Raw genomic sequence first — 26,888 nt, forward strand, 5'->3', positions numbered from 1 at the left:
TTTATATGGGATATTTTATCCCCTGTTGCCCATGGAGACCTTCAGAAGAAAGAAAATGGTTTTTACCCCATGTTTTGGAGAGTCTGAAACCCATAAGCTGTTTGGACAAGCCTTAATTGGATACCTGTTTTGTGCCAGGCAAGCCGGTGCTGGGCGTTCAAGAGGAGAGACCTAGGTCTTGCCTTGAGGAGCTCACTCCCATGGGGAGAGAGTAACCAAAGAGTGTGGCACACGGATGCCCTGATGCCGCAGGTTTTCATAGGAGGCAGACAGGGGTTTGGCACCATGTAGAAATGAATTTGAGTCTGGCTTCCCCTGCTTCTTGGTTCTTAGCTTCTCTGAGCCTCAGTTTCTTCCTGTGAAAATGGGGACACCAGGGGTCTGAGGTCGTGATAAGATCATGCACCTGATGCCCTTAGCACACTGTAGCAGGTGAGATGTGACATCACCTTAGGTGCCAGTATCTTTAGGAGGGCTTGGCAGTGGGGATGGGGAGGGGTCTAGGGTTCCACTCTCAGAAGTAGTTATGACTAATTGGGTAGGGCTAGCACCAGGGACAAAGGGGGACAGATGTGTGCCACGACTGTCATCTCTTTTTGATACTGAGCACCTACTGTGTATACCTCTTCCTGGCCTCACAAGGTCCCTCAGAGGCCTTGTTGCCCTCGACCAGATGAAGAGCCTGAGAAGGGGAGGGAGTGGAGTGGGGGGCTTGCTCAGAGACACAGCTGCAGCTTCACTCCCCTTTCCCAGCACTGGTGCTCTGTCTTTTACCAGAGCTCACTCTGTGACGTTGAGCAAGTCTTTGCCCGCCTCGGGAGAGCTGGTTTCAGGGGAATCAGGGACGCCAGGCTTCCCACATTTAAAGTTTTAAAGAGCGTTCCAGTCCCTCCCCCTCCCCCAAGTCTCCTCCCGTCTGACGCCCACTTGAGCTCTGGGAGCTGCCCGCAGGTAATGATAATACCAACAGAGTACCTCGCATTTGCTCCGAGACCCGACCTGTGCTAAACTCCTTTCCTCCGTAATTCTCCGCAATCCCCAATCCGAGACATCCGGGGCCGAATTCGCCCCGCGGGCGCGGCCCCCTTTCGGTGATCAAGATGCAGAGGTCCCGACGGCCTCCCAGCACCGCCCCACGTGCCGCCCCTGGCGACTCTGCCCGGGGCCGCGCGAGAGACCGGGGGCGGGGCCGCGCGGGGCCTCGGGGAGGGGGTTAGGCCGGGCTCGGTGACTACACTGGCCCGCCAGACCGCCCCACTCCTGCCACCCTCCGATGGGTCCACTGCCTTTGTGCCCGCCAGTAGGGCTATCGCTGCTGCTGCTACTGGGACCCGGACTCGGGCTCAGCTCAGGTGAGTGAGGGATGGGCCCCCTCCAAGGACCCAGGAGTTCCTGGGGCTCCTCCAGTCCTCCCCAGGGTGCCAGGAGCCCTGCCTCCCCAGCCCTCCCAGGGGACCCAGGAGCCCTACAGCCCCCAGCCCTCCTTTCTGTGGTCCACCCACACGTTGCTTCCCAGCTTCCTGGGAGCCCTGTCCCCCCACCCCCACCCCGTCCTCCCCTAGAGCCCCTCATTCACTGCTTCCAGGGACCCAGAACTAGCCCAGTCCTCCCCCAGGGCCTCAGTGTCCTCCCCCCAAACCCTCTCCACTCACTGGCACCCTCTCCAGTGACCAGACCTCCTCATCCACCTGGCCTGGTGCCCTGTGAACTTAGCCTTCACTCCACCTGTCCCTGGGGTCTGCAGTAGGACCACCAGGGGGACACAAGAGGCTGAAACGAGCAGGGGAAGAAGGGGCCCAGCCCTACCTGGTCCGGGGAAGAACGCAATGTCGCCTTCTCAACCACCCCTGGACGTCACCCTTGGGTAGGTCCCCTTGGCATATTACCCACAGGGACATGTGCGGACGCCACAAGCTCAGAGACACACAGGCACAGAACGCCCCCAGCCTCATCTGGGCACTCAGGTGCTGGGCTCACGGACAGGCTCACACACAGACACAGGCAAAGACACCGCGAGGGAAACGCACACACCCACACACCCACACTCAGGACCGAGACAGCCCCATATGGACACACATACAGAGAGAAGCACACACACACCCTCAGGCCCACAGGAAGCCTGGACAGCCTTGGCACTCCCAGCAGACGCTGTCGTGGGCAGACACAGCAAACAGCCCCCAGAATGACCTGCCCCACCTAAGCTGGCACGGAGGGAGTGTTTGCCTTGGTTACAAATCCAGTGCTGGGTGTCCACCCATGCCTGGGTTCTCCCTAGGGCTGAGTCCAGGACCCTGAGATGCCAGAGTGCGGGTCAGATCAGGGTGGGGGGACCTCTGGGGACAGCTTTGGGGTGTGGGTTTGGAACTGGGGTCCTGTCAGGTGTGCTTATTTCTTTTTCAAGTTTTTATTTTATTTTATTTATTTTTGGCTGTGCCACGTGGCACACAGGATCTTAGTTCCCCGACCAGGGATGGAACCCACGCCCCTGCAGTGGCAGCACAGAGTCTTAACCACTGGACCGCCAGGGAAGTCCCCAGATGTGCTTAGACTGGGAGTGTTCCATGGGGCTTGGTGGATCCAGGGGTCAAGGAAGCTTTTCTGAAAGCCCACTGCACGCCAGGGGATCCGGAGCTGCCTGCGGCAGAGATCTGTCCAGGCTGAAGGGTCATGCCCATGAGCAGACAGTGGCACAGCGTGACAAGGGCCCCTGTGGTCACATGGAGGTGAAGCAGATTCTAGAAGGAGGTGATGGGTGAGCTGGGTGAGGATGGGGTGAGGGCACTTGCAGCGCGGGGCGTATGTGACAGGCAGTTTAACTGGAGGAACAGGACATGATGAGTGGGGTCCATGTGGGGCACATGGAGAGAGGGTGCTGGAGCGGGGGGAGGGTCAGCTCCTGCAGGGCCTCTGATCAGTGAGGACCCTGAGCTTTACCTGGAGGGGGACGGGAGCCTGGGGAGGTTTCAAGCAGAGGTGAGAGGAGGACGGGTCATCCAGAGAGGAAGGCAAAGCTTTTAACTCTAAACTTGTTTTTACATTTTGTTTCTATTTAACTTATCTCCAGTCCCCTACACGAATATGCTGCTTTTCCCACTGAGAAAAAAACAAAATTGAGGGAATTCTCTGGTGGTCCAGTGGTTAGGACTCAAGAGTTTCCATTACTGGGGGCACCACTTTTATCCCTGATCGGGGAACTAAGATCCTGCAAGCCACGCGGCACAGCCAAAAAAAAAAAAAAATTGAATTGAATTTTGGTTTGCACTCTTCAAAAAAGTCAGCACGATAAATTCTTGTTCCAGATAAAAAGACATGAAACAGACATGATGATTAAAGGCAATGCAAAAATCTCCTCTGGATCCTCAGTCCTGGAGCAGTGGGCAGAGAGCAGGCTCCCAGGACTCAGGCCGGCCTGGGCACGAGTTTCTGCTCAGCAGCTCACCAGCTCTGAGACCTAGGATAGGTCCTTTTGCTTCTTGTAGCTTCAGTCTCTCCATCTGTAAATGGGAGAATAGCCACCCGCGAGACAAGGAAGTTGACAACAGATGTCACCTATAAATTGCGGAGCACAGTGCCCGGTGCAGGGCGAGGTCCCAGTGATAGCATCTCCTTACTGTGGCTCTGATTGTGTTTTTTGACTAAACGCCAGAGTGGACTCATGGCCCTCACCAGAAGAAGGAGTGGCTCTGGGATTCTCTGATGCCCAGCTCACAGCAGGATTGGAGGCCCCTTACCCCAGGCAGTGGACCCCTTGATGCCCCTAAGCTCTGTCACCCTGGCAGGGCTCCCTTCCTCCTTGGGCAAGGAGGAAGGAGCACTGGATTGGGAGTCAGAAGCCCCCAGTCAGGTCAGGTTCTTGTGGGCTGTGTGACTTTAGGGTTGTCCTTCCCACCTGGGCCTCCTCTTTCTTCCATGTGAGATGCAGGGGTTCCAGTCACACCAACTATGTACTGCTATGTGTCACAGCCACATGGGGGATCCAGAAAAATGGCTGGGATGTGGCCGCAGGGCCTCCCCATGTGGGAGGAAGCTGTGCCGGGCAGTGAAAATAAGAGATGCAAAGGGCCCTGAGCCAGAGTCTGGAGGGCAGTGGTGGGGGCAGTGGAGACCCAGGGAGAGGGAAGCCCCCGCAGAGGAGCCCGCCTTGGTGGCAGGGACCCTGCTCAGCTCACTTCTGAGGTTCAGTGCCCAGCACAGGAAACTGGACAGACATTTGACGCACGACTTGCAATCTGACTCTGTCTGGAGTTGATAAGGGCCAAGGATTGGGGATCACGGCATTCCAGGAAGAGGGAACAACCTGTGCAAAGGCCCAGAGGTGTGAGTTTTTTCAGATGATGTGGCTCTGTGACCTGTTTTCTCCTTCATGGCTGCCTTGAAGATACTGATAACAATAGTTAGAGCTCATTGTGTGCCGGGTGCTTTACATGCATGATCTCATTCCATTCCTGGGAGTGAGATCCCCTTATTCCCCTGTTTCACAGATGAGGAAACCAAGGCACAGAAAGGTTGAGCTGTCCAAGGTCACACAGCTAGGAATAAGAAGCAGGATTCAAACTGAGACAGTCATCCAGGCCCTTTTCAGGCTGGTGCCCTTCCCCAGGGCCAGGGCAGCCCCCACCTGCAGCCTCTAACATTTGTCTCCCCCTACCCACCCCAGCTTCCCAGAGGTCACATGTGCACCGACGTGGGCTCATAGAACTGGCAGGGACTGTACACTGTGCTGGCACCCGCACCGCCATGGCCTACATGAACTACGGCTGCTACTGTGGCCTGGGTGGCCATGGCCAGCCCAGGGATGCCATTGACTGGTGAGTGCATGCTGGGGCCAGAAGATCCCACCCACTGGGGTCAGTAAGGAAATATCACCTATGAGGAAATACCCAAAAACGAGGTTGGAGTTTGGACTAGGAAGATCTCAGCACGCGGTACTACTTGCAGGCAGAGGGCCTCCTGGGCAGCACGGCCAGTGAGGCCAAACTGTGGTGCCAGCTGCCCCCCAACCCCGGTCTGGCCATGGAGTGATTGATTATGTTAGCTGAAAAAAATTGCACATCATTGATCAGACTTATTATGCATCAGAACTGTTCTGAGAACCCCTTTGAGTCCTCACAAAACCCCATTTCAGAGATGAGGAAAGTGAGGCACAGAGAGATCAGCTTGCCTGGGCCCACATAGACAGTGAGGGGTGGGGACTGGGATTTGAACCCCGACAGCCTGGCTAGATTCACACCCCCATCACTGCTCTCTGCTGCTGTGTGAGAAGGGCCTGTTCTGTGTGAGGCTGTGGGCTTGGATCTTGCCACGACTTCCTTTCATTTGCCCTCAGGGCCACGGCCATCCGTGGAGGCGGGTATGATGGTGATCCTTGTTTTACAGATGAGGTCCCTGAGGCTTAAAGAGACACAGCCACTCACCATTTCCACTTAGTGCTGGTGGGGGACAGGGGCCTGGAATGTGACTGTCTTCCAAGCTGGGAGGATGTAGCTGTCACTGACAGGTCTTTATCCATGCCTTGGAGGCTCCTGCCGTGGGCCCTGCCCTCCCTGCCACACTCTGGTTGTCTGGTTCCTGCACATCTTTGCAGGTGCAGCCCAGGCCTCACCTCCTCTAGGAAGCCTTCCATGCAGCCCAGCTGGGCCTGGCACTTCTCTGGCTACCAGAAACCCCTCTCCTTACCCCACATCCCAGCACTTCTCGCCACACACGTGGCATCTGGTGGCTTGTCTGCCTCTCCCCGCCAGACTGGGAGCTCCTTGAGGGCAGAGTGGAATCTGGCTGACGTCTCCCTGCCAGACCCTACTGAGGGCTCAGCGCAGGGTAGGGCTGCTGGCTGGATGGAAGCAAGAGCAGTGGATGATTGCACGATCGACAAGTTTACAGACATTGGTGGGTGTTTCTCAGGGAATTTGTATGTTATTATTATCATTACTATTGCTTTCGAGGTGCTCTTATGTGGCAGGCTGGACACTGGTGACACCGTGGGGAGCAGGACAGAAATGGCCCTGCCCTCACAGAGGTCTCGGTCAGGGAGGACAGCTGCTAATCAGTCTTCTCCCTAATTAGGGTCTCATCATAAACCTGCCCGGAGGGAAGGAACCTGGGCTTAGGAGAGGGTGTGGTCAGGAGACTGTCAGAGCCTGGCGAGATGTGGGATCTGGATGGCATCCTGGGGGTGGGGGCGGGTACTCGGGCTTAGACCTAGAACAGGAAAAGGGGACATGAAGTTCTCCCAGGCAGGGGGCAGAGTGTGGGCAAAGTCAGGAGGTGGGGAGGGTGTGGCTCGCTCCAGGAACAGAGAAGAGACCACTGTGGCTGGAGCTCGGAGACTCAGAGAGTGAGGCAGGCAGGGGCCAGGCTCGAGGGTGGCAGAGGGATGGAGGCAACACAGGACACACTGGGGTCGGTGGAATTATTTCCCAGGATGGGGATTCTCAGGGAGAAAGCTTGGACCAGAAGATGCTGTCCCCCTGTGGGTCCTCACTCACCCGAAGTCCTGGCACAGGATGGCCAAGAGAGCATCCCTGCCTTCACCCACCCACCGGTCTGCCTGTCTGCCACCCACAGGTGCTGTCATTCCCACGACTGCTGCTACAAACGTGCCGAGGATGCTGGCTGCAGTCCCAAGATGGAGCGCTATTCCTGGCAGTGTGTCAATCAGCAAATCCTGTGTGGTGAGTTCCCAGCATCAGACCCGGTAGCAACCACTGGCTGGAGCATAGAGGGACTTCCAAGTATAGGCAGGGCCCATCTCTCCCCATCTGCCCCAGTCTCCACCATGCCCTATTGTCTGCCTGACACTGAGGCCAAATGTCAATTACTATAGTTCATTTCTCCTGTGCTGTTGATTTTGTTATGGAAAAGGAATATTTCTATCAGACCCAGGAAAACAGAAGGTAGGTCAAAAGGCTGAATGCTTCAAGAAATATTGGAATGGTGAGTTCATTTATTTGTCAAAATGAAGAGTACACCTGGGTCTGATGTATCCCCTTTGCTTCGCTCGTTAGCACTGCCTGCCCCAGGGGACGTCTGAGTTTGCAAACCCTGGCCTCTGGCCAACAGCTTAGTCCATTATTCAGATTCTGTGACGTTGCCAAGCCCTGATCTCTCAGGGCCTCAGTTTCCTCATTAGTAAACCAGGGGCAGAAATCAAGCCAGCCTATTGTAAGGATGAAGTGACAGTGTCACTGTGCTTCATGCCTAGTAGATGTCATTAATGTCTGGTGAAGAAATGACCCAACACAGAACCTCCGGTGAAGATGACCAGGCACTATTTCACTGAGCACAGGATTTGGGGAAGGACAAGAAGACAGTTCTGTGTAATCCTGAACCCCCCAAGAGAAAGTAATTTCTCTTTCAATTTTCTTTTAATCCTTCTAATTTTGTGAAATTAGGAGAAAGTCTCAGTTCAGTGTTATGTTAGCTGAAACATCCCTGGGTCATTGCTGGTCCTTTTTAACCAAGAGAGTAGGTTTCTGGCTTATAACGTTATTCAAAAACCATTCTATTCCTAAATTTAATTCTGGCCTTAAAAAAATTCTTCATTATCTATCTATCTGTTTATCTATCTCTCTCTCTATCTATCTATCATCTATCTTTAACCAAAAGCAGTGTGTATTTAATGAGGATAATTATAACGTAATCTGATATCACTGTACATTTTACATGACAGGCCACTTCTTTTTTTTAAAACTATTGTTAACTTGCTCCATATCATTTAATTTATTTATTTGTTCGTTTGTTTGTTTATTTATTTATGGCTGCGTTGGGACTCCATTGCTGTGCTTAGTTGCTCCGCAGTATGTGGGATCTTCCTGGGCCAGGGCTTGAACCTGTGTCCCCTGCATTGGCAGGTGGATTCTTAACCACTGTGCCACCAGGGAAGCCCAGTCTTGGTACTCTTGTTGAAAATCACTTGGCTCTTAGATCAGTGATGTCTCTGAGCCTGTTTCCTTACCTGGAAGATGGGTGTTGCAAAGATGGAAGAAGGTTTATAACGTGATAACCAAATTGGATGGAAGTTGTCACTTTCTTCCCTACCCTCTTCTCCATCCCTCATCCTCATCTGAACCTCTCTCTGACCCCCACTACCTCCACCTGAGAGAACTGAGGATCTGGTGTGATTCTCCACTAAAACCCCAGCTTCTGCAGACTTGTTCTCCTCTAGAGGGAAGGAGGCTATCCTAAGGGTTACGTAGAAAGATGTTCTTAGATAGGCATGGATTCTCAGCTGTATCCTCTGAGTCTGAATTAGGAGTTGGCACAGAGCAAAACTGAATTAATATGGAGACATAACATCAAGGACTGAAAATGCCCCAGACATCATCTCATCCAACCCTCTCACTTAGAATTGGGGAAAATGAAGCCCAGGGAAAGAAGTGACTTGCTTAACATGGTGGTGATAAGCCCACTTCTGGGCATATTCCCTGTCCCCAGACTGCCCCCTTCCACTGTGGGTGGAGACGAGAAGTGGGCCTTGAATGGGAAATGTGTTAAAGACCTTTCTCTTCTTCCTTCAATCTGCATGTTCTGCTTGCCCCTAACCATGTAAAAATGATGTTTGTAAAATATTTCTTGGTGTGTCTGCTGGTGGAGTCTGTGACTGTTTACAGAACTGCCCTCCCTGAACCAAACGAAGAGAACCAAAATATCTATTATGCATTTTTTTTTTTGCTAAAAATATTCTTATTCTGTTTGGAAACATTCTGAACATAGTTGTTTGCTTAATTACAGGTGCGGCCCATTTTCCATTTATGGGCCTGACTTAAATATATATTTTTAAAATGTTAAGCATATAATAATATTTACTGGCAGGCCTTTATTTTAAACTTAACCCTTGGGAGCTAGGTTTCCTCCTCAGTTTTTATTATTCTTGAATAACATGAAGCTGTTGGGCTCCTGAGGCCATGGAGCAGTGAGACCCAGCCTTGCTTTTGAAAGGATCTTTCTTGCTCAGGGAAAAGGGTGGGAGCACAAAGGAGGTATAGGCATTGGGTCAGCTCTGTGGCCTTGGATAAGTTACTAAATCCCTCTGAGCCTCACTTTCCTCATCTGTAAAATGGGAATAATAAAACTCTGGTGCTGGGTTTGTATAAGAATCAGAAACAATGTATGGCTTTTCTGTATTCTCCCAAAAAATATTATTGAGAATCTACTCTGTGCCAGGCTCCCTGCTAGGTTTTGGGCAAAACAGAGAAGCAAGGCTCTGTGGTCTAAAAAGAGGAGAGCAGTAAATAGCGTCTGTGCCAATTGTTTTAATTTACAAGTGCTGTGTCGGAAGAGAAAGTAGTGAAGTGTTATACAAACTACAACATAGATGAGCCTTGAAAACATGAAGCTCAGTAAAAAAAAGCCAGACACAAAAGGTCACCCATTGTATGATTCCATGTATATGAAATGTCCAGACTAGGCAAATCCACAGACAGAAGGTATATTTGTGGTTACCAGGGACTCCGGAGAGTGGAACTGGGGAGTGACTTAATAAATATGGGGTTTCTTTTGGGCTGATAAAAATGTTTTGGAACTAGATAGAGGGGATGGTGGCAGAACATTGTGAATGTACTAAATACCACTGACTTGTCACTTTAAAGTGGTAAATTTGTTATGGAAATTTTGCCTCAGTAAAAATGTATCCTCACCCCAGAATGCTCAGGGGTCAGAGAAGGTCTCACTGACAAGATGCCATTGAAGCAGAGACTTGCGGAATGAAGGAGCCATGGGAAGAGGTGGTGGGAACAGCCAGTGCAAAGGCCCTGAGGTAGGGATGAATGTCTGGGTGGTTTGAGGAGGGTGAGGCTGGAGCAGAGTCACCCAGGGAGAGGGTAGTAGGTGATAATAGAATGGTGAGGGCCAGATCCCCCAGGCCGTTGGAGGCTTTCCTTTGAGGGAGATGGAGAGCCAGGGAGGGTTTTGAGCAGAGGAGGGACATGATCCGATCCTCATTTTAACCATACTGCATTTTTGGCTGCTGCATGGAACATATGCTGGAGGGAGCAAGGGTGGAAGCCAGTCACCTGTATGAAGCTGTCCCAGGGATCTGGGTGAGAGGTGGCTCGGGCAGGTGGTGGCAGTGGAGATGGTGGAAGGGGGGCTTCTGGACATGTTTGGCTGGAAGGTGGAGCTGGGGGACTTGCTCACGGATGGGGGAGGGAAGGGGAACTGGCTGGAGTGTTCATGCGAGTCACCCTGTCCTTAGACAGCTGTCCTCCGGTTGCAACCCTGGGGCTTCAATGGCTCTTTCCTCCGAAGTCCCTACCCCACCAGGTCACATTGCTCCGAGGGTGTGCGTGTCTCTGTTGTGCAGCGGCCCATGGAAATTTTACAGGCAGAATGGCTGGCTCCTGCACCAGCTGGTTCATTTACCAATTTTTACATCTTATTTTTATCTATCTGTCTGTCCATCCGTCCATCTATCTGTCCATCCATTCATCCACATGCTTTTTCTGATTCAAACCTAATCCACCTTTGTTGTGAAAAATTAAAACATTCCAGAAACACTAATGTAGAAAGTTACACTCCATCCACCAGAGTTAACTAGCTTCTGTTAAGTTTGGCATCTTTTCCTCCAGATTTGTGCATGTAAATAAACAAACAATAACAAAAATCAGATCACACTACGTATATTTTATTATTTTTTTCACTTAATATAGTGTCTTGGACATCTTGGAACATCTAGGTCAGCCTCATTCTTTTAAAGCCAGACAATCACCTATGGCGGAGTGTCTCCATCTTGACACTTTGGACATTTGGGGCTGGACAATTCTCCAGTGAGGGGGCCATCCCGGGCATTGTAGAGTTTAACGGCGTCCCTGGCCTCTACCAACCAGATGCCAGTAGCACCCCCAATCCCCCACGTGAAAACCAAAGATGTCTCCGCCCACTGCCAAATGCCCCCCGCGGGCCCCAACTGAGAACGGCCAGTGACACGAATGTACTTTATTTTGCAGAGACCATGGCTGTTCCTAAGTCTTTGTGCACTTGTGAGAGGGTTTTGTAGCATGGAGTCCTAGAACTGTTGGGTCAAATGGTGTATCTGAGGTGCCCTTAGAATTTATATGTAGAAAGGACTGGAGAGCAGCCTGAAAGGGGGTTAGAGAACTTGTCCTGGAGGGGTATTGACTGGCAAGAGCATTTAAAAAATGTAAATGGTGTTTATTGTAGAGGCTGGGGAGGGGCTAAAGGGAGACCTGGTAGAGATTAGGGAGGAGGAAGGCCACCAAAGTCCCCACAAGCCACCTCCTTTCGGCACTGAGTGGTATAGATATTTTAAGTCTAACAAATACCGTAAACTAAACTTTGAAATAGCTGCCCTTCAAATTTGGTTAATTGAGATCGCTTTTTCCACGATGAAAGCACCGTATGGCTCAAAGTAGAAGAGTTTCAAATTACAAAATGTAAAAGTTTGGTGGGAAATAAAACTCCCACTGACACTACCCAGACATCCATTTGATTAACCTTCTGGTGGTGGTGGTGGTGTTTTGTCTTTTTTGAGTGCATAATACATAAAAAACATAGCAGTGTGTTTTGTACCCATTATTTTCCTCTTAAGTATAAGCTCTTTTCCATGTCATTAAAACTCTATTAAAAGAATAGATATATGTATAACTGAGTCACTTGCTGTACACCTGAAACTAACAAAATCAACTAACTAAACTAACTAAATCAGCTATACTCCAATATAAAATAAAAATAAAAACTATTAAACAATCCTCTGTTACAAACTTGAATTTGTAAGGGTGGGCGAGTGCCCCGAGTTGACACCCTACTCCCTTCCTGCAGACAAGCCAGGAGGCCTGGGGTCGGGCAGAGCTGAGTTGGGGCCCAGTCCCCACACCCCTTCCTGGATTTTTCCTTTGTCTAAGGTTGGGGTGCCAATGGCACTGCCCTGAGAGGACTGGGTGAGATGGGGACCATAGAGCCAGCCCTTTGCCCAGTACCTGGCTCCGCATAACTGCACAGTTAACGCCAGCTCCCATCATCCTGACTTTTTCTGTTGTTATCCATTTACTGAATTATAACCAAGGCAGTTTTTCTTTTCTGGGCCGCGCCACACCGTGCCACGTGGCTTGCGATCTTAGTTCCCTGACCAGGGATCAAACCTGGGCCCCGTGCATTGGGAGCGTAGTGTCTTACTCACTGGACCACCAGGGAAGTAAGTCCCTGGGAAGCTTAATAAATGAATTTAAGGGAGAAAGATTTTCCCTCTCAGTCCTTTGTTAATTTTTCCAATTAGGCAAGGAGGAAGTATCAATTGCACGATAGTCTGACTGCTAGAGAGGGTAAACCTCTCTTACACTTGCTTTTTTTTTAAACTAAAACACTCCAATTTGGGGGCTCACAGCTTTCAGGTGGGCAACAGCATTTAACTAGACTTTGATATTAGGACTTTATTTTCATTGGTTTTTGTTGTTGTTTTTGCTTTCTTTGTTTTTTAGTCAGTTTCTTATATTTGTGGTATAAGATTTTGGTTTTCCATTTATGTCAGTGATAGAATTTATTTAATGCAATTTAATACCATTTAATATAATTAAATCATAATTTATTTAATAATTGACTTACTATTAGAAATAAAGGGGATTTAAAGCTAGCATCCTGAAGCTGCCACGGGTCTGAGTTTGGGAAACCCTGTGTGCAGTCATGCAGATAAACACCTTTAATCAACTCAGCTCATTACAGAGGGTCCCAGGCCCCCTGCCTCCTGCTTGACATCCCCCACCCCTCCCCCACTCATCGTTCCATCCCTTCCTGGTGCTGCCAAGCTCTCCGAGTGTTGCCCTGAGAGAAGCTGATGAATTTTCTGAGTCTCATGCTTCACCTTGCTAGGATCTCCATGGAACTTGTGCATTTTAAGAGGGGATCTTTAAAGATTAGCTGACAGCTTAAGGAGGTCAGCTGCAGCTCATAAGCACCTGCTATATGCCCTGCATTTTACTGACTTGGTCTCTTTTCATTCTCCCAACAGCCCTTAGAAGTAGGTACTTTTAGTATCCTCATGTGGCCCCTGTGGAAACAGCCTGGGAAGGATGAAGTGATGTGCCCAAAGAACTATATCCATGGCCGAGCTGGCTACCTCCAAAGTTCATGCTTCACTGTGCCTCTGGAAGAAATTTGGAAAGATTTAATAGTGGGTGTTTTTTTCCCCCCCATTTTGTGGATAATTAAAAACCCACAGTCAAAGGCAGATGACATATCCATAGCTTAATAAGATACAACTTGAAGATCACAAAATCTTTCCAACCTAAACGAATGACTCTCTAGCAGTGGAATTCCCGAGGCAGAAGGAGATTTATCTTTGGGTGGCAACCTTTGCATCTCTATAAGGTAGGCCCAGGATGGAAGGAAGAGATGGAATATATGATTGTTACCTAAAACAAACTATTTTCTTATACAGTATCATGTCATGTGCATATAATGACATTTTACCTCTTCTTTTCCAATTTGGATACCTTTTATTTCTTTTTCTTGTCTGATTGCTGTGGTTAGGACTTCCAATACTATGTTGAATAGAAGTGGCAAGAGTGGGCATCCTTGTCATGTTCCAGATTTCAGAGGGAAGTTTTTAGCTTTTCACCATTGAGTATTATATTGGCTGAATATAAGCAAACAGCAAACTGTTTTCTTGAAGGAGCATCTGAAAGAGACCTGGAGAGAAAAGGCAGAGAAATGCAGGTAGAACCAACATTGATGGAGTACACACGTAGGGCCAAGCCCCTCCCGGGCACTTTACATAGGCTTTCTCACCCATGCTTCCCATAAACCTGCAAAGCGGATGGTGCCCCCATCTACATGAAGACTTGGCTCAGAAAGTTTAGGTAAGACCACACAGCTAGGAACTAGCAGAGAAGGCATTCCAAAAAAAAAAAAAAAAAAAAAAAAAGCCTGGATGGTTCCCAGGCACCTACTGCTTATCTAAATGGATTCTTAAATGCACTAGTGTAATACTGATGCAGAAGAGAAGCTAAAAGGGCATATGGACTTTGGACTTCCTCTCTGATAACACTCCCCTGGCAACCTCAATTTCCTTTTCTGTAGAATGGCTGAACATCACCTCCCTCGGGAGTTATGAAGAGAGAGAGAGAGAGAGAGAGAGAGAGAGAGAGAGAGAGAGAGATAACGTGGTGAAGTGTCAAAGTGTCACCCAGATGCAATTTATGCCCTTCCTTGTCCCCAGCTTTACTGGCTTCCCTTGCATTTATCTTCAAGTCTCTGCAAGTCCCTGCTCTAACCTCAGTTTTCCCACTTCTTCCAGGACCAGTGGAGGACAAATGCCAAGAACTCATGTGCAAGTGTGACCTGGAGATTGCTTACTGTTTAGCCAAAACTGAGTACAACTTAAAGTACCTCCTTTACCCCCGCTTCTTGTGTGGGAAGGACTCACCCAAGTGTGACTGACTAGCCTGACTTGAAATGTCTTTTTTGCACAAGGAAATAAAAACTTCTTTTTGCGGATCAACAGCCTTATTCAGTTCTTTGCAGGAGGAAGCTGGGGCCAGTTGTTAAAGCTGAAACCCTCGTGTTTACTTTCACTCCTGTCCCGGAACTTGGGGCTGGAGCCAGTTTGGTTTCCAGCTTGATTAATGTCAAAAGTCCCATGCCTATTTTATAAAACCACAACTGTATTTATGACTGTATTAGGTTTGGTACCATTTGAGGTTCAACCTTTATGAAAAGAGCTGAGGCTTGCCTTCTAACCTGCTCCCGATGGCAGGTAGTCAAAAGTGAGCAAACACCTACCATGCTCTTGGCCTTGCTTTCGATTCTGGGCTGAAGCAATAAACAAAATGGCCACATGGCGGCCCAACCTCGTGAAGTTCAAGTCTAGTAGTTGTCAGCTTGAGTCTTCTGCCCTATCCCACTCCACCTTTAACAGTTAAAATTTATTTCCTGATTACGAAAGTAGTACCTATGCATTGCTTAAAAAAAAAAAAAAAAGGAAAATTGAGAAATATAGAAAGGAGAAAACACCCCACTCCAGTTCACAGTCCACAATAACCACTTTTAGTATCTTAGTGTGCTGCCCATTGGTCTTGTCTATAATGTGTTAAAAATGTAATTGAGACTCTATACTGTATGATTTCATACTGTATGATTTTTTCCATTTCTCCATGTCTTTAAAAAAAACCTTTGGAAACTTCATTTCCAAATGTATTAGATACATTTCCAGCTGTATTAGATACTATTTTATAGACTGCTACCTTTTGGACATTGGTGATATTTCCTATTTTTATTACTGATGTGATGAGGATGCTTGTGAATAAATCTTTGCCCCCTCCCACCTTTTTATTATTCCTTAACTGAGATTTGCAGAAATGGAATTCTTGCATTAAAGGGTCTGAATATTTTAAGTAGACTCCCCATTTTGACACACCAAGCCAAGAGGGTCTGAGGGCGGAGAGGCAGCCGGTGGCCCTGGCTCCGATATGCCTGTCCCTGCTGCAGGCCATAGGAGGGAGAGCCCAGCTCAGCCTGTTTGCTCTCCGCCAGGACTGCTTTGCGATCCCCCCCAGACGGAGCACGTGTGGGTATTACTCATCTTTGAAGCATGATTTGGGGAGTGGGTGGGGACGGTGTGGGGGGAGGCCAAGGTGGGGGCGGGTGGGCAGTGCTGGACTGGGAGTCTGGCCTGGGCCCAGCTCCACCAGTGCCACCCAGCCTCCATCTCTTCACCTGAAAAGGAGAAGAGTAACCCCGCGAGGCATGAGGCCAGGGACATGAAGGTACTGCGGATCGGCTGGACTATCGGTGTCTCCGGCAGGTCACGAGGGTTAAACAGGTAAAGCCAGGCAGCCTCGGCCTGACGAGCAGACACGGGAGGAAAGAAAACATTCTCCCTCCTTTCACTTAAGAAACCTTCCGTGGTTCCTCCTCGGCTCAATGTCCACATCAGGCTGGGGGGACTTCATTGTGACCAGTAGGTCGTACTGAGCAATTCAGATTTTCTTCATGCTTCCTAAACAGTTTATTTTTCTCTACATAGAAGTTTTACCTGTATAAAAGAATCTTTTTTTTTTTTTTTTTTCCTTTTTGTGGTACGCGGGCCTCTCACTGTTGTGGCCTCCCCCGTTGCGGAGCGCAGGCTCCGGACGCGCAGGCCCAGCGGCCATGGCTCACGGGCCCAGCCGCTCCGCGGCATGTGGGATCTTCCCGGACCGGGCCACGAACCCGTGTCCCCTGCATCGGCAGGCAGACTCTCAACCACTGCGCCACCAGGGAGGCCCAAGAATCTTTATTTTTATTTCAAGTAACTTCTTCAAACTTTCAGAAGCAAAGTTTGAGTGAAAACTTCAAAGATACAAAGGGTTAATGAATGGTTCATGGAGTCACAAAAAACCATTTTGGATGCAAGCTTATCTCCGCAGGGCCAGTCTTCAGGTTGACTGCCTCTCACACCTGCTCCTGTCACACTGGAAGGAAACCAAAGGCTACAGTTCATTTCATATTTACAATTACCGCACTTGGTGTAATTATACTTGTTGTTTTATACATCAGAACAGAGTGTACAGCGGGGGGTCAGTGTACAAAATGTTTCCTTAAACAAACGGACTAGCCTGGGTTTTACAAATTAAATTCTTAAAAACAAAACAACGTAAACCCCAAAACAACAATTTTAAGTAGCACTGAAGCAGCTCGGCCTGACGTGAATTACTCTCCATTAACTACCTGACATCCCACTCAATTCCCCCAGAAAAAGAGATCCAAACTTTCAACGATTACAAGTAGAAAACAGTGAGGGCAAGTCTAACCACCATCATTCTAATCTTGAACTGAATCCTTTCAGAGGTTTAACTCTGAAACCTTCTAGCAACTCTTAAATAAGACAGAGTCGTCAACCGGATTTTGGGTTTTCCTCTGCGGTTTTTATATGCAACTGCCATGCCTATGATGAAATCTCCTGTTCTCCTAAGCTTAACTTAGAGGACAGGCCTGGCCCTGGGCTCAGTCTCAGGGCTCCAACTTGCCCTGGGAACCTTGTGTCAGTCACTGAGGTTATCAGCGCCAGCGGGACTGAGACCCACTCCATGTCCTCTGAGAACCCTGGGTCCCTGCCAGATGTCGTGGACTGGGCCTCCCAAGGCCCCACGAGGAAGGTGGCTGGGTGGGAGGCAGGGCGGCTTTGTCAGCCAAGCGCTGGGGCGCCAGTCCCTGCTGCCACAGGCAGAGGGGGAAGACCTGGCTGTAGCCTTTGACAGACAAAGCAGCACCTTGTTTACTAGGGGCAGAAAATAGGATGTCTGCTCCCCGTCCCCCTCGCCGCACTTAAGCATCAGAGCTTGGCTGGCAGGGAGGCTGGAAGAGTCCCTCAGAGCCTGGGCAGCGTCAGTCACAACACCTGGGTTTCCAGCCGTCGGACCTCCTTAACCACGAGATCAATGTTAATAATTGGGTTAAAGTACAGGGCCCAGTAAAACAGACAGTTGCAAACAAATTGAGGGATGAGGGGCCAGAACATGGCCACAAAAAGCCCCTGTGTTGATACTTTCCAAAAGTGGCTCCACATCCTCTGAGGCACAGTCCTGAAAAAGGAAGAGAAGCATCTGAGAGACAGAATAGTGATGGCATTTCTAACGACAGCGCCGAGGTGCTCAGACCCTGGGCCTTTGCCTGATGCAGTCTGGCTGCCAGTGCTGCAGAGACCTTGTTTCCTGTCCCCAGTGCCCCAGACATACCTTTCCTGACCACTCCACCTTCAACTCCCAGGACGCAGCCTAGAGGGTGCCTCCTCAGGGCACTGTCACCCAGTCCCCACGCCTGGTCCCACAGGCGAGGCCTCCCCAGCACAGTCCCAACTCCACCCGCTTCTTCGCTGGGTCGCTCTTGTACGTATTTAACATAATCTTTTCCCTGCTAGGCTGCAGGCCTTCAGAGTATAAACTGTCTTCTTTACCAAAAGATCTGTGGTGTCCAGCAGAGAACCAGGGGCAGAGTAGGGGCTCAATCAACTGTGCCTGAATAAGTGAGTTCACTGAATTGAAATAAATGAGGGAGGTTCTTGTCAGGTCCTCAGAACTATTTATAAGGCTGCTCCTGATGGATGAGACCAAGACCCCTTCACGTCATGGGCTGTTTCAGGCTGAAAGGACGCTGGTGTGCTGATGCGTTACTTCTGCTGCCCAGCAGCCATACCCTGTCTTCTGGAAGCATCTTTTGAGTTTCCCTTTAGGGTGTCTCCCTCCCCTATTCTCTTCCATGTGGTCTGGTTGGGGCATCAGCCAGCCCCTGGTTGGGGGAGAGGCTAGGAGTGCACACCTGCATCTGGACATGGGGAGCCCACAAAACCCTGCCCTTGTGATGGGTTCGGGGTGGCAGGGGGAGGCTGTGACCCAGGCTGGGCCAATCAGAGCAAAGGCACGTGAGCCTCAGACTTTCACAAGCCTCAGAAGTGCTCTCTTTCCTCCAGGGCTTCTAAGCTGCTCAGATCGACACCCAGAGTGATCAAGGGCCCCCAAACAAAGATGTTGTTGAAGCTGAACAGAGCAGAGCTGTAAGAGGGAGAGAGAGGGAGGGTGGGAGGGGAGGGGGAGGGAGGGAGGGAGAGGGAGAGGGAGAGGGAGAGGGAGAGGGAGAGAGAGAGAGAGAGAAAGAGAGGGAGAGGGTGGCCCTGATGACAGCATTCGGGTCTCTGGGTCCAGCCATGCAGGAAGGCTTCACTGGGCATGTCCCTTGGTAGGAAAGCCAATTTAGGTTGGTTTCTCTCATAACCAAGAGTCACTTGACTCAGTGACTGTCTAGTCCAACTCTCTCATTTTATGCATTAATCCAGAGAAATTATCACTGTCCCAGCTGATGGCAGTGCAGGATTAGAACTCATGCCTACAGAATTCCTCATCAAATCCCTTTATGCTCTGCCACACTGCTGCTTTCCGTAAAGTACCCTCTTCTTCTCACTTGTTTATTCCTCAATTACTGAAGCCCTTCACGCCCGAGCCGCAGGAATTAGCCGGCACATCGCATGGGGAGAAGGCGCATGGGACGCACTTTGACAGTGAGCGCCACCAGAGCCACCCCAGCCCCAACACAAAGGCATTTTCCTGTTTGCTGCTTAAGCAGTATTTCTAAACCAGAGCCCGGGGCGTCTTCTCGAGTCTGAACAACACTCCACAGAGGACTTCTCCTCCACTTGGTATTTCTTTCCCAGTCTCTGTTGCTCCAACCGTCTCCTACATAAAAACACACTTACTTCAGTTCACTTCTTGACCAGGTCCTCCAGAAGGAGAATAATTCCAGAACTGAGAGTAACATGGCATTGACGATGAGAAACCGTGACGTCCAGTAATGGACCTCCAGCCAGTCCCAAGCAAATTCAGCAATCAGCTGGTATGGAAGGAAGGAGTACTTGACAAGGAATTCTCTCCACTGCTTCCATGTGGGCTCTCTAAGATCCTTTAAAAATAACACACAAGTAAATAAAACTACATAAAAATGGACACAAAATATCATGAGGATTGAATTTTACACAAAATACTGTGGTTATCCCAGTGAGTTTTACATTTATTAAAACATACATACACATACACACATTTACAACAATCTAAAATGAGATTTCCATCCATAAACTCACCCTGTAATAATTAATCTTACACTGGATAAATGTTACCAAAGAGGCTGAACTGAGATGCTTGTTATATAATTGTGGAAGCTCAGAAGTAAAAAAAATCTAAGCATGAGTAATCTAAGCATTATTAATAATGAGGCTGAAATGAATAAAAAGTAACCAGCTTTACAATTTCTTCACCACTGCAAGGGTAGCTCAAACAATTTCAATTCAACAGCTCATCTGTGGTAGAATGATAACAGGTCATGGGAAAATTAAACATATACCTTTAAAAAGTAATTTTGGGAAAATGAAAAACTTTCATTACAGAATTAGCAGATAATCTGTAACAAGAGTATTTAAACAACTCATAGGCATCCAGAGGCTAATGAAAGCCAAGCAAGACTGTGTACAATGGAGCAGACACTGAGCATCCCAAGAAGAAAGTCAGCCTGATGAGCGGGCAGGGGTTGATGGGGCTTTTTAAAATGGAAAGGTCAGGGGGTCTCTGTGCTCCCAGTCCAGCAAGGGCAGGGAACAGCTGAAAACTGGGTAATTAGAGAAACACTGTGCAAAGGGGCTAACCTGCAGGCTTAAAACTACACCCAAGGCTGAGGTCAGTTAGGTAGGCACTTGATTCAAGTGTTTAGAAAAGGGTCTTTGGAGATTTAGGAATTCTGTTTCAACATCATATACAATGATTCCTATATCCATGTGACTTTTGATATAAACAGATCAGAGGGACTGCCCCAAAAGTACACATTACCCTCCGATGACCAACTAGACACAATCACCCTGAGTCAATGGGATCCACTGACAATTCTGAAGGAATCCATCAGAGCCGTGGTGGGTAACTATCCCTGCCAAAGGCCCTGTGGTCAGCTGACGTGATGACTCCCATCAGTGAGCTGGATGACGGCTTACTATTCTGAGGCCAACAGGACGGATACTAACCCTGCCTTGTGGTAGGACAAATAATCATCCTTTGGGGATCCTGTTAAGAGACAGATTACCAAGCTGGAGGGCCCACAGATCTAACCCTTGGGCAATCTGGACCTATGCTATCTTCTTTTATAACAGAAGCAAAGCTGGGTTTTTTTCCCCTAAATATTTCAAGTCCAGAGAGTAACCCCTCTTGCTATGCAATGCAGGAAACAGAACAGGCTTCTGGGAGTGGGGAAGTTCCTGCTGTATTTTCTTTCGTAGGGGCTCTCCTTGCAAAATTCAAATGAAGGCTCATGTTGTTTCCTCTTCCCTGACAGGCGCCAGCCATGTCTCCAATTCCATCCCACGCTGAGGAATGGCAGCATGAAGCCACTCAAGGCCCTCTCCAGACCCACCAGAAGCTTGGTGATGATGTCCTCCCCGGAGCTGTCTTCTTGCAGAGGGCAGATGGTATGGATGAAGGGCAGGAAGGTGTCTGTGTAGTCAAACAGGTAGAGGTACAGCAGACAGAGTCTCGGGGAGCTCTTGAGGGCGTACAGCAGGAACAGGGACCTGCCTGGGTTCATGGCCTGCAGAGGATGAGGCGGGTGCAGGGACTCATTACAACAACAGCTGCCCGCTCCCCACCCATGCTCCTTCCATAGCCTCACGCCCTCCTCCACGTGGTTTGCACTGGTAATGAATGAATGAATGAATGGGAAGAAGAGGCCAAGTAATCCATCTGTTAGGCTACATTATAGAAAGATCCAGTCTCTCTCCATGGGTGGGGAGGGATAGGGGGATGAGAAGCAAGCTCCTAGGCACATTTAGAAGAACACAACCTTTCGGGAAAGTAATCAGTGGGCACCACTTAATAAAAAAAATCAGAAGGCCTCATGCACAAAATATTTAGTGTTGCGTTGTGCATAATAGAGAAAAAGTGAAATCTGTGACCTCAGTCCTGAAGTTACAGTAGATATTTAGCCCAGAATTCATACAGCCATGGAGGAATGTATAGGAGGAGCACTGGATAATGCTCATGTTACAATGTTAGGTGAAGAAAAGATCTAAGATGTGTAGCCATCCACCTCCACAGTGTCAGTGCCGTGAAAGCAGGGCCTGCCTGATTCAGGACTCAGATCCCTTTTCTAAAGGACCACCTGGCTCACAAGAGATGTCAGTACATGTTTGCGGAATGAATACAAAAATAAAACAGCTGTTTTAAGTACACTCAGAAAATTGTCTAGAAGAAACCAGAGCAAAATGCAATGTTACCCATGTCTGAATCTCAGGTGGGATTAGGGTCAATTTATTTTCATTTTTTTCACTTCTGTAAATTTTGCTATAATGAATGTACATTTATATTTTTCCTGATTCTAAAACAAACTTAAAAATGATTCAACTTACTTGATGCTACTAAGCATCAAGTAAAATGGGCAAAAGATGTGAATGGACACTTCACCAAAGAAGACAGAAGGATGGCAAATAAGCACATGAAAGATGCTCATTATTACTAATCCTTAGAGAAATGCAAATTAAGCCAGTGAGATACCACTGTCCACTAATTAAAAAGGGGAGGGATGGGAAGGAGGGCTTACAAAGGGGCGGGAAGAAGCTTTTGGGAGTGATGTATACGTTCACTATCTTGATTGTGGTGATGGTTTCACAGGTGTGTACATACGTCAAAACTTAGCAAACTGTACACTTTAAATATGTGTATGTCAATTATAGCTCAACAAAACTGTTAAGACATATTCAACTTATTTGATGCTATTAGTGGCTTACCAATAAAAATTTTAAAGTGTGATAACGGTTACATTTAAGAAGAGAGTCCTTCTCTTTAGAGCTTCACACTAAAGTATTTAGGGGTGAAATAATATGATGTGTGGATATGCTTTAATATAACTCCAGGACTGGGGGTGTGGGGAGAGGGTGGAGGGGTACAGATGAATTAGGAGTGACCATGAGTCGATGCTCGTTGAAGCTGGGTATGAGTACTCTCTTCCCTCTATTTTTGTATGTACCTAGCATTTTCTATATTTAAAAAATTTTTAAGAGGTCCAACTTGTGAAATGGCTGATTCCAGGTCTGGGGCAGGAAAGATACATGAGTAACTTGAACATCTTGTCGTGTGAGAACGGAAACTATCAAAGACTAATAAACCATGTTAAAAGGACTCATTAGCAAGTAGGCTGTACCTCAATTCAAAAGTTAAATTTAAAAAATGGACTCAGAATAATTTGAGGAGACTCCTACTCAAAAAAGATGGGACAGTTGGAGCATCAATTAGGATAACTATTGAAACGTATTCAAATACATCAAGAATGTCAAAATACTCAGTTATTAATAATCCTAAAGAAAGAGATTGGTCACTTTTAGAGGACAACAGGGAAGCAAATTCTGAAACTGGTAAGTAAACGGAGAAGATCAAGCATTTAACCTGCCCTTCTGGTATATACTGTACTTAGGATAATCAAAATGGCTGTTGACAGAAGATTTCCTTTTTGTTAAAGATGTATTTCAGCGAACAAGATGAAAAAGAAATGAGAGAGTTACAGTATCACCATTTGGCAACCCTTAATGAACTAATGGATCTAAACAATCAATGATCATGGGACATTATGAGCCTCTTGATAGAAGAAAATACCACACCTATAAAGTAGCCTTGACAAAACACCAAACCTAAACCAAAGTAAGCCTCTAGTCCTAACTCCTAGATTATAGGATATGCAGGGGAAGAAGGGACCTGTTAGGTGACACCACAGAGAGACAACTGGCAAAGTACAAAGCGTCAGAAAACTACAGGAGAAAATGATCTGGTTTCTTCAGCAAATAAATGCAGGGTAATGACAAGAGGAAGGGAGAATCTACAGATTGAAAGAGACTTAAGAGACATGACAACCAACAAACAACCCAATTAAAAAAAATTCAGAAGACCTGCAGAGACATTTTTCCAAAGAAGACAGTGAGATGGCCAATAGGCCCATGAAAAGATGCTCAACATCACTAATTATCAGAGAAATGCAAATCAAAACCACAATGACATATCACCTCACACCTGTCAGAAAAGCCATCACCAAAAGCACCACAGATAACAAATGCTGGAGAGGGTGTGGAGAAATGGGAACCCCTGTACACTGTTGATGGGAATGTAAATTGCTGCAGCCACTGTGGAAAACAGTATGGATGGTCCTCAAAAAACTAAAAATAGAACTACCATATGATCCATCAATCCCACTCCTTGGAATATATCCAAAGAAAACAAAAACACTAATTTGAAAAGATGCAGGCACCCCAATGTTCATAAGAGCGTTATTTGCAATTGCCAAGATATGGAAGCAACCTAAGTATCCATCAACAGATGAATGGGTAAAGATGATGTAGCATATAAATACACACACACACACACACAAATGGAATACTACCCTTCCATAAAAAGAATGAAACTTTGCCATTTTGCAACAACATGGATGGACCTGGGGGTATTATGCTTAGTGAAATAAGTCAGACATAGAAAAATAAGTAGGTATATTTGGACTTATATGTGGAATCTAAAAAATAAAACAAACAAACACCTATAACAAAACAGAAACCAACTCACAGATATAGAGAACCAACTAGTGGTTACCAGTGGGGAGAGTGAAGGTGGGAGGGGCAAGACAGGGGTAGGGGATTAAGAGGTACAAACTACTATATATAAAATAAGTAAGCTATAAGAATATACTGTTTAGCACAGGGAATATAGCAAATATTTTTATAATAACTTTAAGTGGGGTATGATCTATAAAAATATTGAATCACTATGTTGTACACCTGAAACTAATATAATATTGAAAACCAACTTTACCTTAATTAAAGAAAAAAAAAAAAAGACATGACAACCAAATGTGGACCTTGTTGGGACCCTGTCTGGAACAAATCAACTGAAAAAACAAATGTAGGGTATTTGAATACTGACAAATTATTTGATAATATCAGAGAATTATTCATCCTGGGGGGGTATATTGTGGTATTTTATTTTTGTTTTTCAAGAAGTCTTTACTTTTTAGGGCCTCTCCTGGTGGTCCAGTGGTTAAGAATCCGCCTTCCAATGCAGGGAACGCGGGTTCGGTCCCTGATTGGGGAACTAAGATCCCACATGCCGCAGGGCAACTAAGCCTGTGCGCTGCAACTACTGAGCCTGCACCCTGTGGAGCCCGTGCGCTGCAACTAGAGAGAAGCCTGAGTGCCACAACAAATATCCCACATGCCGCAACTAAGACCTGACGCAGCCACATAAATTAAAAAAAAAAAGTCTTTACTTTTTAGAGATTCAATAAAATATTTACTTATGAAATATATGCTATCTCAGATTCAAAATAATCAGGGGTAGCAGGAGTAGGTATTACTGAAATAAACATAGCCATGAGTTGCTGTCGTATGGGTTGATGGAAGTTTTGTACTATTATCCTGCTTTTGGGTATATTTGAAATTTTCCATAGTAAAAGTTTTTTGAAAAATCGAACTTCTAAAATACAATATCTCTATATTGTAACTTAGGTGAGACATAGAAATATGGAAGTAGTTCTTCATTTTAAAGCAATGTTTCCCAACCTTTTTTTCATTATTACCCCTTAAGGAGCCTTTTAAAGACATTTTTTTCATAAGCCCTCCCCTGCCCCATGAAATGTTAATACCACAGATATACTGTGTATCTGTTTATGTCCTATGGTCTTTGGAGGGGCGCAAGTCACTGCAATACTTAACACTTTTCACCCCTCAAGAACCAATGGCCTTGGGGGCGATGCTGCTCCTATTGGGTGTGCAGGCTCTAAAGGAACACAGGTCCCAGAAACAGAGCCCGAAGGCACCCAGCCACATCTTGGTTAGTACAAGAGAAAGGGAGATGACCGGGTTACATGTTTGTAGGTCTGGGATCAGCTGGACCAAAATATCCCAACTCTGGGGCTACCTTCTATCAGAGAAGGAGGATAAACCAACCTCCCAGTTAGGTGTTTACGATGACAGCACTGCTGTGGGGAGCTGTCCCTCTCAGGTCTGACAAGAACAGTGGCACTCAGGGGCAGCCGCACTGAGGGGTCTTACCACACAGCCTGCAGGCTGAACATCAAGCGACCACGCTTGGGGAGGGGCTGAAGCGCAGATCTGAAGGAGCAGACTGATGATAAGATTCTGCCTGCTCTTTACAGTAGGACCAGAATACCATCCCCATTCACTCAAAGTTTACTTTGACAGATTCTAAATAGAGGGTCATTGCTGGATACAGGACCTAGAAAGGTTCTGTCAGATATTAAAACCCACCATAGGACTAATATTGGCTACAAGAAGTCCAGAGTTTGACTGCATTAACAAAACTAATAATTTATGATAAAAGAGAAGTAGGGATTTTTTTTTTAACTGACGAACAACAACACAGAAAACAACAAATCTTCTATCTTAGGACCCTATCCCCATTCTTCAAAAATTCTGAAACTAGTGTTTTTTCAGTTTTAAAGCAATACATGCACAAAATAAACACATTTTTTTTCAAACGGCACAGAATTGTATTAAATGACAAATACAATTCACCCTTCCATCCAAGTCTCAATCCCTAGATGAAAACATTGTTAATGGTCTGTGTATCCTTCCAGAGATTTTCTGTGACACATACAAACGTGTAGGTTTTCTAACCTGTTTTTCTTTACTTTCAGTTAACAACTTGGGTATCATTTCTTGTTAGCGCACCCAGGGTCACCTCGTTCCTTTGTAATGGCTACATGTATGGGTGAGCTGTATTTATTTAACCTGTTCCTAACAATGGGTGCTGAGGTTGTTTCCCACGTGCTATTACCAATGACACTGTGGTCAACATCTTGTTTAATAATTTCTGTGACTCAAACATTTAATTCTCACTGTGACTCTCTGAGGTCATTGGCTGAGGAGGAAACGGGACCAGGAGGCCCAGGGACTTGCTGGCGTTCCCACAGTCAATGTGTCCTGGAGGAGCCTGGCGAGGAGCCCGGGAGTCAGGCTGCCGAGCGCTCTCTTGATCACAGCGCTATGCTGCCTGTGCTCTAAATGCAAAGAAGTGAAACTGTAGACCAAAGAGTAGGGGCGGTTTAAATTTTAGTAGTTATTGACAAACCGCTCTCCAAAGAGACTGCGCCAATTTAGGATCTGCACACATGAGTGCCTCTTTCCTCACGTTATGAAAGTTCTTATCCTTGACAACATCATAGGTGAGAATGACGCCAGCGGTGTCTCATTTGTACCATAATTATCAGTGAGCATTTTTCCCCCAGAAACGTATTGGTTATTTGTATTTATTTTTCTCCATGATGTCTTTTTTAGGGTATAGGTCTGTGTACTCCAGACATTCTATGACTAATAAAAAATAGAGTATTCGTTTTACAATACAGTATTTGCTAAATTCTCTCTGTGAAGAAGAACCAGGTAC

At 47.2% G+C, this 26,888-nt stretch overlaps 2 protein-coding genes across 2 annotated transcripts in view; one reads left to right on the forward strand and one right to left on the reverse strand.

Moving 5' to 3' along the window:
• Nucleotides 1–1,218: 1,218 nt before the first annotated feature.
• PLA2G10 (phospholipase A2 group X) lies at nucleotides 1,219–14,388 on the forward strand (the record flags this gene model as incomplete). Its single annotated transcript, XM_082645763.1, has 4 exons — nucleotides 1,219–1,352; nucleotides 4,658–4,808; nucleotides 6,565–6,671; nucleotides 14,246–14,388. The coding sequence occupies exons 1-4, from the start codon at nucleotides 1,274–1,276 to the stop codon at nucleotides 14,386–14,388; spliced, it is 480 nt and encodes a 159-aa protein (XP_082501889.1). The 5' UTR covers nucleotides 1,219–1,273.
• A 1,818-nt stretch (nucleotides 14,389–16,206) lies between these two features.
• BFAR (bifunctional apoptosis regulator) overlaps nucleotides 16,207–26,888 on the reverse strand; it is a 28,873-nt gene continuing 18,191 nt past the window's right edge. The window contains exons 6-8 of the mRNA XM_082644892.1: nucleotides 20,869–21,042; nucleotides 19,175–19,377; nucleotides 16,207–17,510 (exon numbers count right to left, since the gene is read on the reverse strand). Of these exons, the coding sequence (XP_082501018.1) occupies nucleotides 17,318–17,510; nucleotides 19,175–19,377; nucleotides 20,869–21,042 (570 nt within the window). The 3' untranslated portion in view covers nucleotides 16,207–17,317. The remainder of the gene's footprint in view (nucleotides 17,511–19,174; nucleotides 19,378–20,868; nucleotides 21,043–26,888) is intronic.

Source organism: Mesoplodon mirus (genome assembly GCF_964341445.2).
Source record: "Mesoplodon mirus genome assembly, chromosome: 15".
NCBI lineage: Eukaryota > Metazoa > Chordata > Mammalia > Artiodactyla > Ziphiidae > Mesoplodon > Mesoplodon mirus.